Raw genomic sequence first — 17,195 nt, forward strand, 5'->3', positions numbered from 1 at the left:
AGACTTGAATATCTATGTAGCCCAGGTAAAAGAAGTGAAGATCGCAAGTGATGACAGACAGTCAGGAGAAATAGACTCCATGCTATTTGTACAAACTAATCTTCGAATGCAAACACCACTCCACCTGCCCCACCCTATCACCCAACTCTCAAATCAATGATCAGCCTCTTGACATTCAAAATGTCTTTGAGAAAAGATTCAAACTTGAGGTGGAAACTCATGGGATCAGGGATGTTATAAATTGGATTATTAATTGACTGGGTAACTAATGAGCTATAAATGGTAGCAACTGAGCTCCAGGGACCAGTTCCTAAGCCCTGCCCTATATTTTAGTTATTAGAGCAGGGCTTGAAACATCATCGCACAGTGAGTGTGCAATATACACTGGGATTGGTGATTCTTATTTTTTTTATCCTGATCTGATCTGGCCTACGTGTGACTCCAGACCCACACAATGTGGTTGAATCTTAACTGCCCTCTGGGGAATTAGGAATGGATGATAAATGCGGCCTAGCCAGCAATACCAACATGTCATGAAAATCTTTTTCTATTAAAAGGTATGCCCACATTCTATCAAAGAATAAAAATAACAGACAATAACTTCTTTATTCCACTCTACGTGGTACCTAGGAACTACTTTTGTCTGGTTATTGGAAATCTGGGAGCTGTTGAAACCAAATATACATGCAATCTTTGTATAGGAATACTGTGGAAAAGTGGGAACCTAACCTAAAAAATATGATGTGATTTCTTTACAGATTGACCCAGGCATTTTAGTGTTAAACTGTTCCCTGAACACCCTTCATCACCTGACTGAATCATTAAAATGTTTACTTTTGAAGATCAACGTATGAAATGATAATCCTGCTCTGATCTTCACTTGTCTTTCCTTTTTAAGTTCGTCCTTTTCTGTTTACCTTGGACATTATTCGGTTAACTGTTCATGTTCATCTCCTGTTTCTCCCTACAAAATGGACTGCACCCTGTAGATAAATCATTGAAAAATGCTTTCAGGACAGATTTAAAGCAATAATTGTCTGAAGCCTTGGGGAAGTGTGTGATGATTCCTGAGGAGATCTGTCAATTCCAGGGTTGAAGTTCAGGACCAGAGAGAGACAAACGTACAAACACGCACGCATACAAACATGCATGAACACACACCAAAGTACACTCGAGCATGCACACATATAGATACATGATGCTTACATATACACAGACACACACAATTATTTCTTGGTATTACGACAATCTTCCAAAGTTTTCAGATGATGTGATTGTTTAAAGCATTATAAACAAATGTCGAACTTCAAAAAGACTGACAAGTTGATGGAATGGGTGGACAAGTGGCAGATGAAATTAAACATAGAGCAGCATGAAATAATTCATTTTGGTAGGAAGAATATGAAGAGAGAATATTAAATTGAGGAACCTGGTATGTATTTGCAGAAATCACTGAAGGTGGCAGAGCAGGTTAAGAATGCAGTTAATAAATCATAGAGTGAAAGAGCAATGCAGTTATGCTAGATTTGTTTACAACATTGATTCCGCCTCAACTAGGGATCAGATCCTATTCTGGGTGCCAAACCTTAGAAAAGATGTAAAATCATTAGAGACAGATTCACAAGAAGGTGAGGAACTTCAGTTAAGTAGGTAGAATGGAGAGGAGAAGTTTAAAGGGTCCATTCAGTTTAGATAGGGAAAAGTTGTTCCCACCATTTAGATAGATTGAGAACAAGAATGCCCAGATATTTATATCATGAATGGTCACAGGTGAGGTGCCAGAAGACTGGCTGACGTGGTGCCACTATTTAAGAAATGTGGTAAGGAAAAGCCAGGGAGCTATAGACCGGTGAGCCTGATGTTGGTGGTGGGCAAGTTGTTGGAGGGAATCCTGAGGGACAGGATGTACATGTATTTGGAAAGGCAAGGACTGATTAGGTATAGTCAACATGGCTTTGTGCGTGGGAAATCATGTCTCACAAACTTGATTGAGTTTTTTGAACAAGTAGAGGATTGATCAGGGGAGAGCAGTGGATGTGATCTTTATGGACTTCAGTAAAGTGATCGACAAGGTTCCCTATGGGAGACTGTTTAGCAAGCTTAGATCTCACTGAATACAGGGAGGACTAGCCATTTGGATACAGAATTGGCTCAAAGGTAGAAGATAGAGGGTGGTGGTGGAGGGTTGTTTTTCAGACTGGAGGCCTGTGACCAGTGGAATGCCACAAGGATTGATGCTGGGTCCACTACGTTTCATCATTTATATAAATGATTTGGATGTGAGCGTAAGAGGTAGAGTTAGTAAGTTTGCAGATGACACCAAAATTGGAGGTGTAGTGAACAACGAAGAAGGTTACCTCAGATTACAACAGGATCTTGACCAGATGAGCCAATGGACTGAGAAGTGGCAGATGGAGTTTAATTCAGATAAATGTGAGATGCTGCATTTTGGAAAAACAAGTCTCAGCAGGACTTATACACTTAATGGTAAGGTCCTAGGGAGGGTTGCTGAACAAAGAGACCTTGGAGTGCACGTTCATAGCTCCTTGAAAGTGGAGTCGCAGGTAGATAGGATAGTGAAGAACGCATTTGGTATGCTTTTCTTTATTGGTCAGAGTATTGAGTACAGGAGTTGGGAGGTGATGTTGCGGCTGTACAGACCACTTTTGGAATACTGCTTGCAATTCTGGTGTCCTTCCTATCGGAAGGATATTGTGAAACCTGAAAGGGTTCAGAAAAGATTTTCAAGGGTGTTGCCAGGTTTGGAGGTTTTGAGCTATTGGGAGAGGCTAAATAGGCTGGGGCTGTGTTCCCTGGAGCATTGGAGGCTGGGTGGTAACCTTACAGAGATTGATAACAATATGAGGGGTGTGGATAGGGTAAATAGACAGAGTCTTTTTCCTGGGGTGGGGGAGTCCAGAACTAGAGGGCATAGGTTTACGGTGAGAGGGAAAAGATATAAAAGAGACCTAAAGGGCAACTTGTTCACTCAGAAGGTGGTACATGTATGGAATGAGCTGCCAGAGGAAGTGGTAGAGGCTAGTACAATTGCAGCACTTAAAAGGCATCTGGATAGGTATATGAATAGGAGAGGTTTGGAGGGATGTGGGACTAGATTGGGTTAGGATATCTGGTTGCATGGACGAGTTGGACCAAAGTGTCTGTTTCTGTACTGTATGTCTCTGTGACTAGATGACTCGCCTCGACGGGTGAAGCTCCAACAACACTCAAGAAGCTTGACACCATCAAAACAAAGCAGCCCGCTTGATTAGTGCCATATCCACAAGCATCCATTGCCTCCATCACCGAAGCTTAGTGGGAGCGGTGTGTACTATCCACAATATGCACTGCAGAAACTCACCAAAGATTCTCAGACAGCACCTTCCAAACCCATGACCACTTCCATCTAGAAGGACAAGGGCAGCAGTTACATGGGAGTACCATCACCTGAGCACCTACAGCACATGGATTGTGGTTCAAGAGGGCAGTTCACCGTTGCCTTCTCCAGGACAACTAGGGACAGGCAATAAATGCTGGCCAGCCAGAGACGCCCATATCCCACAGTGAATAAATGTTTTGCAAAACAAAGTCTGTGTATTGTCCAGATTTCAAGTGTCATAGAGCCATACAGCATGGAAACAGACCCTTTGGTCCAATCAGCCCATATTGAACATAATCCTAAAGTAAACTAGCCCCACCTGTCTGCGCCTGGCCCATTTCCCTCCAAATCTTTCCTATTCATGTACATATCCAAATGTCTTTTAAACTTTGTAATTGCACCCACATCCACCACTTCTTCAGGAAGTTCATTCCATATGTACACCACCCTCTGTGTAAAAAAAAAAAAAAATTGTCTTTCATTTCTTTTTCAAATCTCTCTCCTCTCACTTTTAAAAATGTGTCCCCTTGAAATCCCCCATCCTCGGCGGGGGTGAAAAACAGCTACCGTTAACTCTATCTGTACCTCTCATTATTTTATAAACTTCTATCAGGTCACCTCTCAACCTCCTACACTCCAGTGAAAAAAGTCCCAGCCTATCTAATCTTTCTTTATAACTCAAATCTTCCTTACCTGGCAGTCTCCTGGTAAATCTCTTCTGAAAGCTTAACAATATCCTACCTATAACTGAGTGACCAGAACTGGACACAGTACTCAATATCCTTAAACTTCCTTCATTAGATGCTTGATGTTTTATAGTATCAAAGAGATGCTTTGAATTTAGTGTTTTTACCCAATGTGTAGCAGTTGTGAAATAAGTTATGTGATAAGGCAGTTCAAGTGGACAAATCGAATAAGTTCAATAGATTAATGCATTTCTAGAGTGAGGAGATTTAGTGTAGTGTGAGAATTCTGGTAACTAGCCTTTGAAATCTATTACAAAGGGGTGTGCTTGCTGGCCATCTATTTCCTTAAAGTTTTTAGAATATTCTGAAACTGTCCCAGTGAGTCTGAACTGTTGTTTTGCCATTGGTGGACCAGATCTTCAAATAAGCCAGAACAAAGAAAGTTGACAAGATATCCATGAGCTGGTAAATAGGTTGGTGTTGGTCCTTTCAAATGTCCTGTTACATTTGTTTGCCATTTTAGAGACCTGCCTCTTTTGCCTTTTGTTAAAAAGTGAAATTTGTACAGGTAAGGGATGATGTACAGACCTGATCTGTGGTGAAAACCCAAATTGGTCCTGGAATGCAACTTCCAGGATGAGATGTATGGCCTGAGGTTGGGTAAAGGCTAGGTGTGCAGCATTTCGCGGCCCCACAATCCATTCTGCTGCTCTTAGATTATATTTCTGCAAATTTTAGGCCTCTCTGCCATTTCATTTCAATTTCTGTGAAACTCTAGACAGCTACCTTTTGCTCATTAATCAAGATGGAGTGGGTGGTATATCCCAACTGATCCAGTTCTTGTTCAATGGCCACGCGTGAATTTTATCGATGATATTGGATGGTGGCTTGGAATTAAAAAGTGGTTGATTTAACACATGCCAGTCCACAAACCTTGGCCTGAGGCTAACTCTAGTTTCCCTAATGTTGAATTTTACTGGTCTATGTGATTTAGTTTCCCATAGAGCAATGCATAATCTTCTGAAGCTCCTTCCAATGTGTGATATGGTTGGACATTAAATTATGACAATATAATGTAAAGATAATATTCTGTGTTTCTTTTTCAGGAAGAATGCAGTGGAAATGGAACTGGCCAAGTGTAAGATTGACATGATGTCACTCAACAGCCAACTCCTTGACGCAATCCAACAGAAACTCAACCTCTCTCAACAGCTAGAGGCCTGGCAGGTAGGTCAAAGGGCAGAGTGTTCCAGTACCAGCCTTAGCGGGGGCTCTTTTGAACCTAGTGATTTAAATTATTGTCACAGTTTGAATCTTAAACCAGGTCCTGATGAGGCTTCATTATTTCCACGTCATCTGGAGGAAAAGTTGCTTAAAAGGTGATGTGTTGCAATAGCGTTCTTTGCATCCAAAAATAAATATCTAACAATATTTCCTGGAATAACTAGGTTAGATATCTTTCTCACACGACAATCCCTTTTTCCACCTTTATGTATTTGGGAATATTGAGAGAATTTCACTGGTATATGCTGATCCTGTTAAGAGAGTCCTCAATGTAATTTCAGTTCATTCGGTTAACATGATGAATCTCTTACTTGTTACACTGACAATTGCCAAAAACCTCGTGAATTTGTCTTCGACTCCGCGTACCTTCTGATGTGAAATTTCAACCTCGGCTTTCTGAAAATCTAGGGGTTTTTGCCCTTTAAACATCTCCAGTTGACTATTTTTCAGTTATATCTTCTGTGATTTCTAGTAATCTGGGAGGTTCTACTCATAGTAAACCAGAATGATACCGCCTAAACACTGTCTACGCTTGTATAATACATGAACATTATGCTTTGAAGTGTTGAGTATTTTCCCCTCCACCAATGTTAGACCAGTCCAGCTCAGCTACCTTGATCTGGAATTGGGGTGATTAAATTTTGTGCTCATTAAGTCTAGGAAGGAATGAAATATTCCAACATATTTTTTAAAAATGGGACACATTAAGTGCAGGGTTACAGGGACAGGCTAAGGGGGTGGGATGGTCTTCTGAGGATCAGTGTAAACTCACTGTGCCGAATGGCCTGATTCCACACTACAGAGATTCTGAGTCTACTCCCCTAAGCCTAATGCTTTGAACTGAATTCAGTCAAAATTGCAACCAATTTGGAATGCTACATTTTGTATCTAAGGAAAGGAAAATTCAGAATGGGTGACATAGTGGGCAAAAGCCTGCTAAATAAAGATTAATGGGCAGTAAAATGTTGCAATAAGTCCGAATCCTGGTTTTTAATTCCAAAATACTTACTGCAATTACAATGTTTAGGCACTGAATCTCGAAGTTGCATAAATGAATATTGAAAACAGGAGACTAGAATGAACAAGTTTCTTCCATATATTATACAAAATATTATTTTATAATTAATAATGCCAACCACTAAATTTCTGATCACATCTGATCCTGAAAATTGTAAGTAAATACTTCAGGGTGTCAGGGATGTGGCCTGAAACCATTAAAAAGGGGATTCCCTTAAATGGATGCATTTGCATAGTCAGACACCTGATTTGATTTTTCTGGGATATTCTCAGTGTGCCACAGTAATTATAAACATGATCACCTTTGGATCCCTGTAGGGATCTGCAGAAGTACCTGTACTGTGGAAATTTCTATATGATAAAAGGAATACGCTGGGTAGATATGGGTATTTGAGGAGAGCAGTGTATGTTAGGAGCATTGTGGTTAGTGTAGCAGTGGTATTGCATTTCGCCCATGTAACACTTTAATAAATAATCCAACAAGGAAACGCTTTTGTTCTTGTTGCTTCAGAGTCTTGTGTTTTCTTCCCTCTTTTCCTTTCTGCTGCAGTTTGCTTCCTCAGGGCTTTTCACTATCTGGCTCCTCTGGTTTCTCATCTAGTGGCCTTTCCCAGCTACTGTACAAGCAGACTATTGTAAGCCCCCTCCTGCCTCTGAGGTGAGCTTTAATTGTCACATCTCACCCCATCTACTTGTTAGAATGTCTCCCCATTCCATCCATTCGTCATCTTTTGGCTATTCCTGAGTTTTGGAATGTTCCATTCTCACCAGGTACTCTTCAGCCATTTCCATGGGATGCAGCTGTGAGTGATGGGCAGAGTGAGCTTTGGCTTCTCAGATTAGCTGCAGATAGCTGTTGGGTTTTACAGGTCAGAAAATGCTTGGCAAGTGACCATCAGAATTATCTCCCATCATGCTTACTTTCAGACCGGATCAGCCTTATTCCCACTGCACTGAAACCTAATGTATTTGTTGTGATATTCATTGCACATTGCTTCACCAGTGAAGTGACTCGTAATCCCAGGGATCATTCAACCATCAGTTCCACTAAGATTGATTTCTGACCAGTGAATGAATCTGTATTTAGAATAATAATTGCAGCAGGCCCTTTCTTTATGGTTTATACCTGACCTATGTTGCATTTGATGCACAAAGCTGGGGTTGTTCTTTCAACTAACACCGTTCAATGTGTTTGGCCAAACATAGAGCATGTAAGACAGATGCTGTATTAACCACCACAAACACTCTGATCTGAGAAATAGTCTAAGTGACTGTGTTTCAGGAAATAATGATTTCTAAATGCTCTCACTTTGAGTTTGAAGTGAAATCACAGAGTGGCTATTGCCATGCAGTAGGGATGAACAAATCCTCCTCTCTATTATCAACACAACACTAACCAATCCCTGACTCAGCTTCCCAATCCTGACATTCCTTATTCTGCACAGAAGAGAGTTTAAGCTCCCCTCTTTGACCCTTATTCCAATTCCTCCCTGTGCCAAGCTGTCATCGCTTTCACTGGACAACACCTGATCCTCCTGTGCCTCAATGTTAGGAATACAGTAAACTTAGCTCAGACCTTCCCTGTTTTTTTCTGTTCTTAATTATCCTTTCAACACTCACCACTGTATGTACAAGGCATATTGTTCTACAGTCCCAAAGCTAAAATCTACTCCTCCAGTCTGTTGTGAGTAGCTCAGAGGTGTGGCTTGCAGCAACATCTGGTTTGATCATTGTCATGCTCTGTGAGATCATCTGCAAGCAGTGTAACTTTAAATGTGTGGCCTGTGCTGACTTCTGTTCCCCTCCTTGCAGGATGATATGCACAGGGTCATTGACCAGCAGTTAATGGACAAACAACAGAGAGAGTGTTATCCGCCAGCTCAATCCTACCGGAACAGCTGCAGCATGAGGCACAAAGTCATCTCCTCGGTGAGACTGGAACGAAATCGACAAGAGGTCGTTGGGGCAGAAGGGAAAAGTCCCTTCTCATTTTTCAAGAAGAATTAACTTTCTTTGTAACTGCTAAAGAGACAATTGTGGATTTGGCAGGGCTTCAAGAGATTCTTTGTACAAAGAGTGTTCCACTGAATTAGGAAGAAAATTTGTTCTTCCTGGGCTCAGGCAATACTTCCATTCACCTGCAAAAGGGAAGCAGATTGGTGTATTAGAGCAAACCCTGGGTGGTCGAACAAGTGAGATAGCCTTGTCATTGGAGATGTCCTCACGCTTTTACTGGTGCCCAAATAGTCTTTGACAAAGGTTCTTGTACATGGAGTGTTGCACGACCATACTGTACGTAACAGGTTAAATCAAATTGTGTTGATAAGTTCAATTATTCTCTCAAAAAATTAAATTTAAAAGAATGTAAATGTGCAAGAAATGAGTTGAAGAATGTCTGATTTGAGAAGGACTGGATGTTTGTATAATATGTTTTGAGATAGCTGGACTGGTTGCCCTTAAAGAATTGTATAAGACAGCAAGCCTATATGCATCCATACTAAGTAATGTACAGCACCCTGTGAATATTGCACTGCAGATGATTCACATGGAATACTGCTGCATATGCATGTATGGTGTGGGCAGTTCACTGTGTGCCTGTGGAATATAGTGTTTGTCTGAGTCATGCCTGTTCAGTATACCGTAAGATAATTCACTTTGCACAAGTTCAGTATTGAAGTGAATTTTGTGTTGGTGTATAAGGTGCTCCATAAAATCATCTTTGCAGAAAGCCTGTGGGTTTTAAGTCACTATGCGAGTGTAAGGTTGTCTGAATATGAAGTATTGGTCAGTATAGTCAATATTCTACAGTACATACCTTGATGGTAGACTCATGGTGAATGATCGTGAAATATGTCACAAATATTGGAAAAGTGAAAAGTACAAGAGTCCATGGGATGTTTGACTGCAGCTGTAAAGAGAAAAGACAGATTCATGTTTTCTGTGCAGATGTAAAATTAAAACACAGAAGGGATTGTCACCTGACCCATTCTGGCTCTTTGTGAGGTGTTGGGTTAACAGGGTACTCATATGAGAAATTGCAGGCATGTGATACTGCTAAAAAGGAAAGTTAATTGACTAAAGAAATGACTGAACATCCACAATTTCCAATGTAGCTGTCCCGTGGGCATCCAGTTGCAGAACCATTATTAACCTACCCTTTCTCTTTTCAGACATTGATGGAAGCATTGTGTATTTTGAAGATCTTCTATTTAATTTAACATTCAGTGAAAGATTGGATACAGAGTCCTATCCAGAATAGTTGGGTTATGTCTGTACTGTGTACTATGGAATCATGCAAGCTCGAATGTAGGTTGAGATAGCATACTTTTTGCCTGATCAGTATGGAGCAGTGCACTGTATGTGTATGAAGTGATGGACAGCACAAGACTGTTGTGGAATTATGTGCAAATGTGCAAATTGTATGGTGTGTTTGAAATTGCAGACTGTACAAATCTAGGAACAAATTAATACAGTGCACGTTGATGTTGAGTAAGTGGGTGTCCCTGGATAGCAGCATGGGACAGTGCATTGTGTATGCTATGGTCAAGGTCTCTATGCCTAAACTGTATAGTGGATAGATTGGGATAACTGATTGTATGCCTGTTTGTCAACTGAGGACATGCATCATGTATTGGAAAGAATGAGTTTGTTCTTCTCTCTAGAGAGTAGTATTAGGGGAGTATTTATAATTTATTATTGTAATTATAGTAGAGTTGTAATCTGGGAAAATACACGTGAATAATTGTGTGGAGTCATGTGGTATGTATGTGCATGATGTGAATAGTATACTTTTTGCTTGTGAAGTAAATTGTGTGACTATGCACCCTATGCCTATAAACCACATAATGATAAACACAGTGCATTACTACTAGGGTGCTCAATAGTGTGAGATTGCCTATTAGGAGCTGCGTTGAATGTGCTGTGAACATACAGAATGTCAGTGCATCATTTCTGTGTCATATATGATGGATGTGATATGAAACTTCCTATTTGGTTTTAGATGTTTGCAGGCAATTTAAGTCAGTGACCTCTTTGAATTTTCATGCATAACTGCACATGTGCAGTACTTTTACAGGGACCAACCTGTGTATCACCTGCGTGGGGATTTTAGAATCACTGTGCAGCCTTGCAGATTTGAGGGTGAATTGTCTGTGCAATATGGTGCTGGTAACACACCTGCCTGCAATACACAATATTAAATGTACTGTACACCCTGTACAGTACTCTCTCAGTGGTATTTGATGATGCACCATGAACAGTGTATTACTGCATCTGTGCATCATCTACCTACACAGTAAAGGATACTGCACTCTGTATCTGTGCAGTAGTGTACCACGTGCCTTTCCAGTTGAGTGTGAGTGTGCGCCTGTCTGATAATGCGCCATGTGCATGTATATGTAAGAATATATCCTGCGCATGTCCACTGTGGTGTGGGCTAGTGTAATGTGTGCCTCAAGCCTATATAGTTCGCTAGTGCACCACATATGGTCTGTGATGGATTGTCATGTGCTTTTATGTTATAAGATGTCATCATCCAGCGAATGTCACCTCCCTGTTGTCTTGAGTCTGTTACTTGTGCTTGTGACGTTTACAATGAGATTGCGTGGTATTTGCCTCTGCAGTGTCTATGGTGCAATGGCACCACCTGCTGTACAAGATAGCATGAGGAATGGGGTTTGCTAGACACTACAGAATGGGACAGTGTACTCGGTGCCTATACGTGATTGTGGATTGTTAATAGTGTGTGCCTAAGTGGTACGGTTGGGTGTTGGATTTTTGGGGTCTTGTAAACCTAACCTGTGCAGCAGTTTGCCACGTGTCTGTACAAGCATAGCATGGTTCTTAGCTGGGAGTGGGGGAGCGCCATAATCTAGATACAGTTCTGGGTGCCTTTGGAATTGGAATTGTATAAGGCACAACATAGGGTCTTATGTAGTGTTCACAGGCAGACCATGTGCCTGATCAGTAAAATCACATGGAGTAGTGTACTGCTCCTCAACAGTACTGTGTGCCTGTGCAATAGGTTGTGAGTTATGTTTTAGCTATCTATTGAGAGGGAACAGGGGCAGGCTAGTGAAATACAAATGGTCAGCACAGTGAATTTGTGGTTAAACTGGTGGGATGTATCACTTGTTCTGCACTCGCTTCGTGTCACTTCCTGCTGTAGGGTTTTTTGCACCCACCCCAGCAATGTAACCTAAAGATCAAACATGACAGTGAGCCATGCAGAGCAGGAAGGTTTAAGGTTCAACCTCTGCACAGTGCTAAACTAACAAAAGTCGGTCAGGATAGCAGTTGCTGCTTGGCCTTTACCTCTTCCCTGGACTGGGGTATTATCAGTTAATGATTGCTTTGGTCATTAATATTGAGCTGCTAATGGATAAAGCTGAGATTAGGATAAAGGCTCAGTTGTGAAGTCATTCTGGTTTAACTCACCTGTCTGAGCTTGTAGTGATCAGCACCTTCAGGAGTGGAGAGGGGCGAGGTGGTGGGGGGTGGGGGGGGGGCACCTTCAAAGACTAGAGGATTATTTTTCTGTGAATTTTGATGGTAATACTATTTTGGCCGGACATTTTACTGTGCAAAACCGGTCAAAGTGAATGCAACCCCACTCTTACCATTTGAAATCTAAGCAAACACAAAAAAAAATTGTGGATGCTAAAATCTGAAATCAGAATAGTAAAAGGCTGGAAAATACTCCATAGGTCTGGCAGCATATTTGGAGAGAGAAACATCACTCTGTTTCTTTCTCTACAAGTCAAGCGATCTCCACGGAGTCTGGCTGACAAGTACACATTGTCCCACAATATTTTTATCAGAAGCTCATCTGTTCTGTTGTATACTGTTTAAACGTTTCACTTCCTTGCGATATACTCTTTTATCAATGAGAATTAGTGTCTCAGCAATTACCAAAACACAGATTTGTGGCAGACTGACAGTATCTACCTTGATTGTGCAATAATGAAATGTATTTTAAGTTATATTGATTGTAAAGTTGCCACCGATCCACTGTTACCTTTTAAGACTCTTCAGTTATGGCTGGGCTCTGCTCAGCCCTGTCAGAATTGCCCAAATACATCTCTCTCAAAACACCTAGATCCTTCTGACAGTCACGGGGTGTTTATAAAAGTCAAACTGTTCAGAAATTATAAATCAGCCATTTGAGATTCACTCTTATGTTTTACAATGTCATCTGAGCTTTCTTTTTAGGTCACTGCCTTAAAATATTAACCCTTTGGGCACAGGGTTTGACATTTTTAAGATTTGAACATTTTATGCACTCGATACATATTGACTGTGACATTCGGGGGCAGGGGATTTAGTGACATGATCATTTCACTTAAGCCATTTCAGAGGTCCCCAGACTTCCATTCGTTTTCCCTTTAACCTCACAAGCAACCAGAAAGAACTCCCAGCACTGCTTCAACAAACTCCTGTTCTATCACCAGGATTCCTACTTGGTCCAGATAACATACAAACTGCTCACATCTGGACTAAAATGGACAATGGTGCTTCCACCCAACTGCTCTGTTACCCAGTATTCTTATCCAACAACACACCTGTATAAAGCCTTATTGACAAAGGGAGTGAATAGTGCCAACCCAACCCAGTTACAGGGAGTTAATGCAGAAACAACTGGCGAGAGGGCTGCAGGAGCCAGTCAGCTGCCCGGTTTCTGTGTTTGCAATCTCTAGTTTATGATGTTAGTCAGGGCTGTGAACAGCTCATGTATTGATTTAAATTCCCTCCAGAGTGGGGAGCTGAGGAACACCTCACTGCTGAGAAGCAATGGATGTCACAGAGTGGCTTAAATTGGCTGTATATAATAAAGAGCTTGAATTTTTTTTCTATATTGAAAAGGTTTCATATCAGTATAGATGATTTGTAACTGAAATACAGTTTACTGTTTAATTTGTATATGAAGAGAGATACATAATACAAATGCTTATTTTTTAGTAAAAATGCTGCTGCCTTTTTATAGTCTTGTCTTGTACTGAGCTTGAAAAGCTCCTTAAACAGATATTTCTATGAAGTGTGTCTGTTCCAGAGCCACTGTAATAATAAAGCCGAATGTGGACAGGAAACTGGTGTGCTGTCTGTATATTCTTGCACTCTGGGCTCCTTTACCTGTATTCTTGAGGGTGGTTGCATGGATGGCATTGGTGTGTCATTCAAGCATGCAAGGTTTAAACTGAGTGTGTTTGCCAAATTATCTGGTCTTTGCCAGATTGTCCATCACCATCCTGGCTAAAGGAATATCACAGTCTGAGCAGTGCTGGAGATTGCTCTGTGTGTGTGTGTGTGGGGTGGTTGGGGGGTGTTGTGGGGGGGTGGCGGTGGGGATCTGTTACTAGCTTGGACTCTGCTGTGATGTTCTCAGCCGCCCACCCTCCCAGATGTACACATTTTGGACGGTCGCTAGGCTGCCACACGGACAGCTCTGCACCCCTAAGTGGCTGCTCAGATATCTGTGCAGTCAGATGGAGGGCAGGCATCACAGCTACCTCTCTTGCCAAACACTTCACTTTTGCACATAAAGTTAACTCTGGAATGGCTGCTGTGAAACAGTCAAATGGACACTTCACATTGAAAGATCAATTTACTTGGGAAATCCACAGGATTATACCTACTAGATTGCACACGGTAACACTGCCCTCCAGCCACTGTCTCCTGAAGGGGATGGCTGAATGGTTGCTCCCAGCTGATCCAATGCCTGTTAGACTCAGCATGAAGTGACCCCACCTGACCTCTCTCTTGATGCAGTGAACAAGTCTAAGTGAACATTAGTAGAAACTGAAACAATTCTTTGCATTGTAAATGTGACTTCCTGTTTCAGGTATGTGTCTAAGTTTTTAGGCAGATCTAACTCACGTCTTTTTCAATATCCCCTCAATGCATTACATTTTTAAAGGAACTTACGCCTTCTTTTAAAACATCTTTACCTTTCTAACATTAAACCCCAAAAACTGAGATCATCAGGAAATAGTGACAATCTAATGGGTGTAGTAACCCAAGCTTGGGTTGATGTTTGAGTTCAAACGCCACCACAGCAAATTCAATAAATCTGGATGAAAATGCTAGAGCAAATGTGATCCTGCATTTTCACTTTGATAAGATTAATGTCCCGCATTAAAGGAAGGACAAAGACCAGGCTTATTCACAGTTGAGTGAACGTGATTCTTGGCTACAGTCTATTAAACTGGCTGCATTGATCACATACCAGAAATGCCTGAGGTCAAGCAGTAATCAGTAAAAGCAATACTGCTAAAGTATGCACACAGCCAATTCATGTTACTTTGCTATGGCATGTTAACAGTTTATAGGTTGCAACACACAACACTTTTTTTTTCTATCTCATATCTACAATTTCCATTTAAACTAATCCCTCACTTATTCATAGCATCCTCCAGCACAATAGGAAAATGTTCGGCCCATCATGACACTGCTGGCTTTTCGAAACGGCTGTAAAGTGAGTTCCACAGACCCTTCCTGATCTCTCAGCACTGTGATTTCCTCTTTTAGAAACGCTCTTTCCAAATCGCTGTTGAAAGTTGCCATTGAACTTTGCTGCACTACCATCTCAGGTAGCACATTGTAGATCACAGTAACACCTCACATTCCACCACTAACCTTGAGTAAGGACTAGGAGCTGGGCTAGACCATTCAGCATTTCAAGCCCTTACTGCTAAATCAGTAAAACCTTAGTGCACTATCCTTGTTTCCCTTGTTTTTCATATGTCGATTGATTTGTAGAATATGCCAAAGTCACTTAGCGTTTGTGTGGCCTATATTGGAGGTACCATTGGATGGGGAGTGATTACAAACAGTGATCATAACCAGAAATTCAATGTTCTGAACTAGCACAAGTTGTTATCTTTGGAGTTTGTTTTCCTGATGAGGTTTTGCTGAAATAGTGACCTATTCTGTTCCTGACGACATTCTATTCCTATTGAACTCCTGCTCCTCTTTGCTGTTGCATTCAAACAGATTTGATTAGGCCCAACCATCTAAAACATTAACTTCAATTCTCAACATTAAACCACACAAGAGATTCACTAATGTTTCATTTCAAATTGCAAGATTATTTTAATAGGGTTAGATTTTATGTTGAATGACATTAATTGAGTCTCCTCCATTGTTAAGGCCCGTGTACGGGTCTCTCATCATATTGGGGCAATATGTTGGGTTTTGGTTAAAAATAAAGCCAATGATGTCCTGTCACTTATTGCAGACTTGCCCCCGTCCACAAAGCAAGTGCAATAAGATGAACAAAAAACTGAAAATAATAGCAGCATCTGTGAAGAAAGGAACACTTGTCTTCATTGCTTGGACCTTTGAGTATAGGAGTTGGGACATCATGTTGAAATTGTACAAGATTTCAGTGAGGCCTATTCTGGAGTACGGTATCACATTCTGGCCATGCGATGTTATTAAGCTTGAGAGGGTTCAGAAAAGATTCACCAAGATGCAGCCGAGACTGGAGGGTTTGAGTTATAAGGAGAGGTTGGAAGGCTTTTGGAAATGTTTTTCACTGAATCATAGACGATGGGGGGGGGGGGGGTCCTTATGGAAGTTTACAAAATCATAAGCATAAATCAGGTGAATGGCAGTTATCGTTTCTCTCGGGTGGGGGATTTCAAGATTAAGGAGCATATTTTTAAGATGAGAGCAGAAAGACAAATAGGGCCTTTGTTTTACACAGTGGTGCACCAATGGAATGAACTTAGAGGAAGCGGTGGATACAGTTATGATGTTTAAAAGACATTTGGATCAGGATATGAATCAGAAATGGGTATGGGCCAAGTGCAAGCAGATGGGACGAGTTTAGTTTGGGGACACGATTGGCATGGACTGATTGGATCAAAGGGTTTGTTTCTGTGCTGTACTTGTTTTTCCATTTTATATTCCTTCATGGTTTTGATTAGATTACTTACAATGTGGAAACAGGCCCTTTGGCCCAACAAGTCCACACTGACCCTCCAAAGAGCAACCCACTCCCACATTTACCCCTTCACCTAACACTATGGGCAATTTAGCGTGGCCAATTCACCTGGCCTGCACATCTTTGGACTGTGGGAGGAAACTGGAGCACCCGGAGGAAACCCACGCAGACACAGACAAAATGTGCACACTCCACACAGACAGTTGCCCAAGGTAGGAATTGAACCCAGGTCTCTGGTGCTGTGAAGGAGCAGTGCTAACCACTGTGCCACCCCTGTTTCTGTGCTGTATGACTCTAGAATTAATCTTTTAGGTCAACGATCTTCTATCAGAGAAGTACTGGGACCTATTTAAAGAGCCTGCAGAGATTGGAAGTGTTGACCAGCTTAGGATTCATTACCTCCTGTTTGACCGGGTTGGCACTGCCAGGTCTGTACGAGGCAGCTCTCTTCTTAATAGCTTACGATGTGCTTCAGCACAGGAGCAGGGGGCTGGAGTGACACTACACTGCTGGGAGGCTTGAACCTCCTTCCGTTACCACATGTCAATAAGTTATGAATCAAACTAGTGTTTTTTTTTATAATGCATTTTAGTCAAGTGTGGTTTTAATTAACAAGTTGGAATCCCATCAGTAAAACAAAACTTCCAGGAGAAATTTGAATGAAATATGTTACCAAAATCCACTTACAATGGGAATAATGGACTGATGGTCATTTTGTCCTTAACTCTTGCAGAGAATATTCCCAGAATGTTAAACTTGAGAGGAGTTTGACAATTAATAAAGGAACAAGAGTCACACCTTCTGTTTTAACTGAGACAATCCTTGCAGTAATAAACCCTCCATATCGTGAGTAGGCGTTACTGATATCAGGAAACGGAATCCTGCT

The 17,195-nt window shown here is 41.3% G+C and overlaps 1 protein-coding gene across 2 annotated transcripts in view; it reads left to right on the forward strand.

The window, feature by feature from the left end:
- Nucleotides 1-11,841, forward strand: part of bicdl1 (BICD family like cargo adaptor 1) — an 82,065-nt gene extending 70,224 nt beyond the window's left edge. The window contains exons 8-10 of one of the 2 annotated variants that reach the window (XR_015761283.1): nt 5,172-5,292; nt 6,917-7,024; nt 8,179-8,314. Coding sequence is in view for 1 of the 2 variants with exons in the window: in XM_043715979.2 (XP_043571914.1) it covers nt 5,172-5,292; nt 8,179-8,373 (316 nt within the window). In the remaining variant the exon portion in view is untranslated. Of the gene's footprint in view, nt 1-5,171; nt 5,293-6,916; nt 7,025-8,178 lie in introns of both variants that reach the window. The other variant, XM_043715979.2, reaches the window with a different exon arrangement.
- The last annotated feature ends 5,354 nt before the right edge of the window (nt 11,842-17,195 follow it).

Source organism: Chiloscyllium plagiosum, unplaced genomic scaffold, assembly GCF_037043375.1.
Source record: "Chiloscyllium plagiosum isolate Xiang-an unplaced genomic scaffold, Cpla_swu_hap1 HiC_scaffold_24, whole genome shotgun sequence".
Taxonomy (NCBI): Eukaryota; Metazoa; Chordata; class Chondrichthyes; order Orectolobiformes; family Hemiscylliidae; genus Chiloscyllium; species Chiloscyllium plagiosum.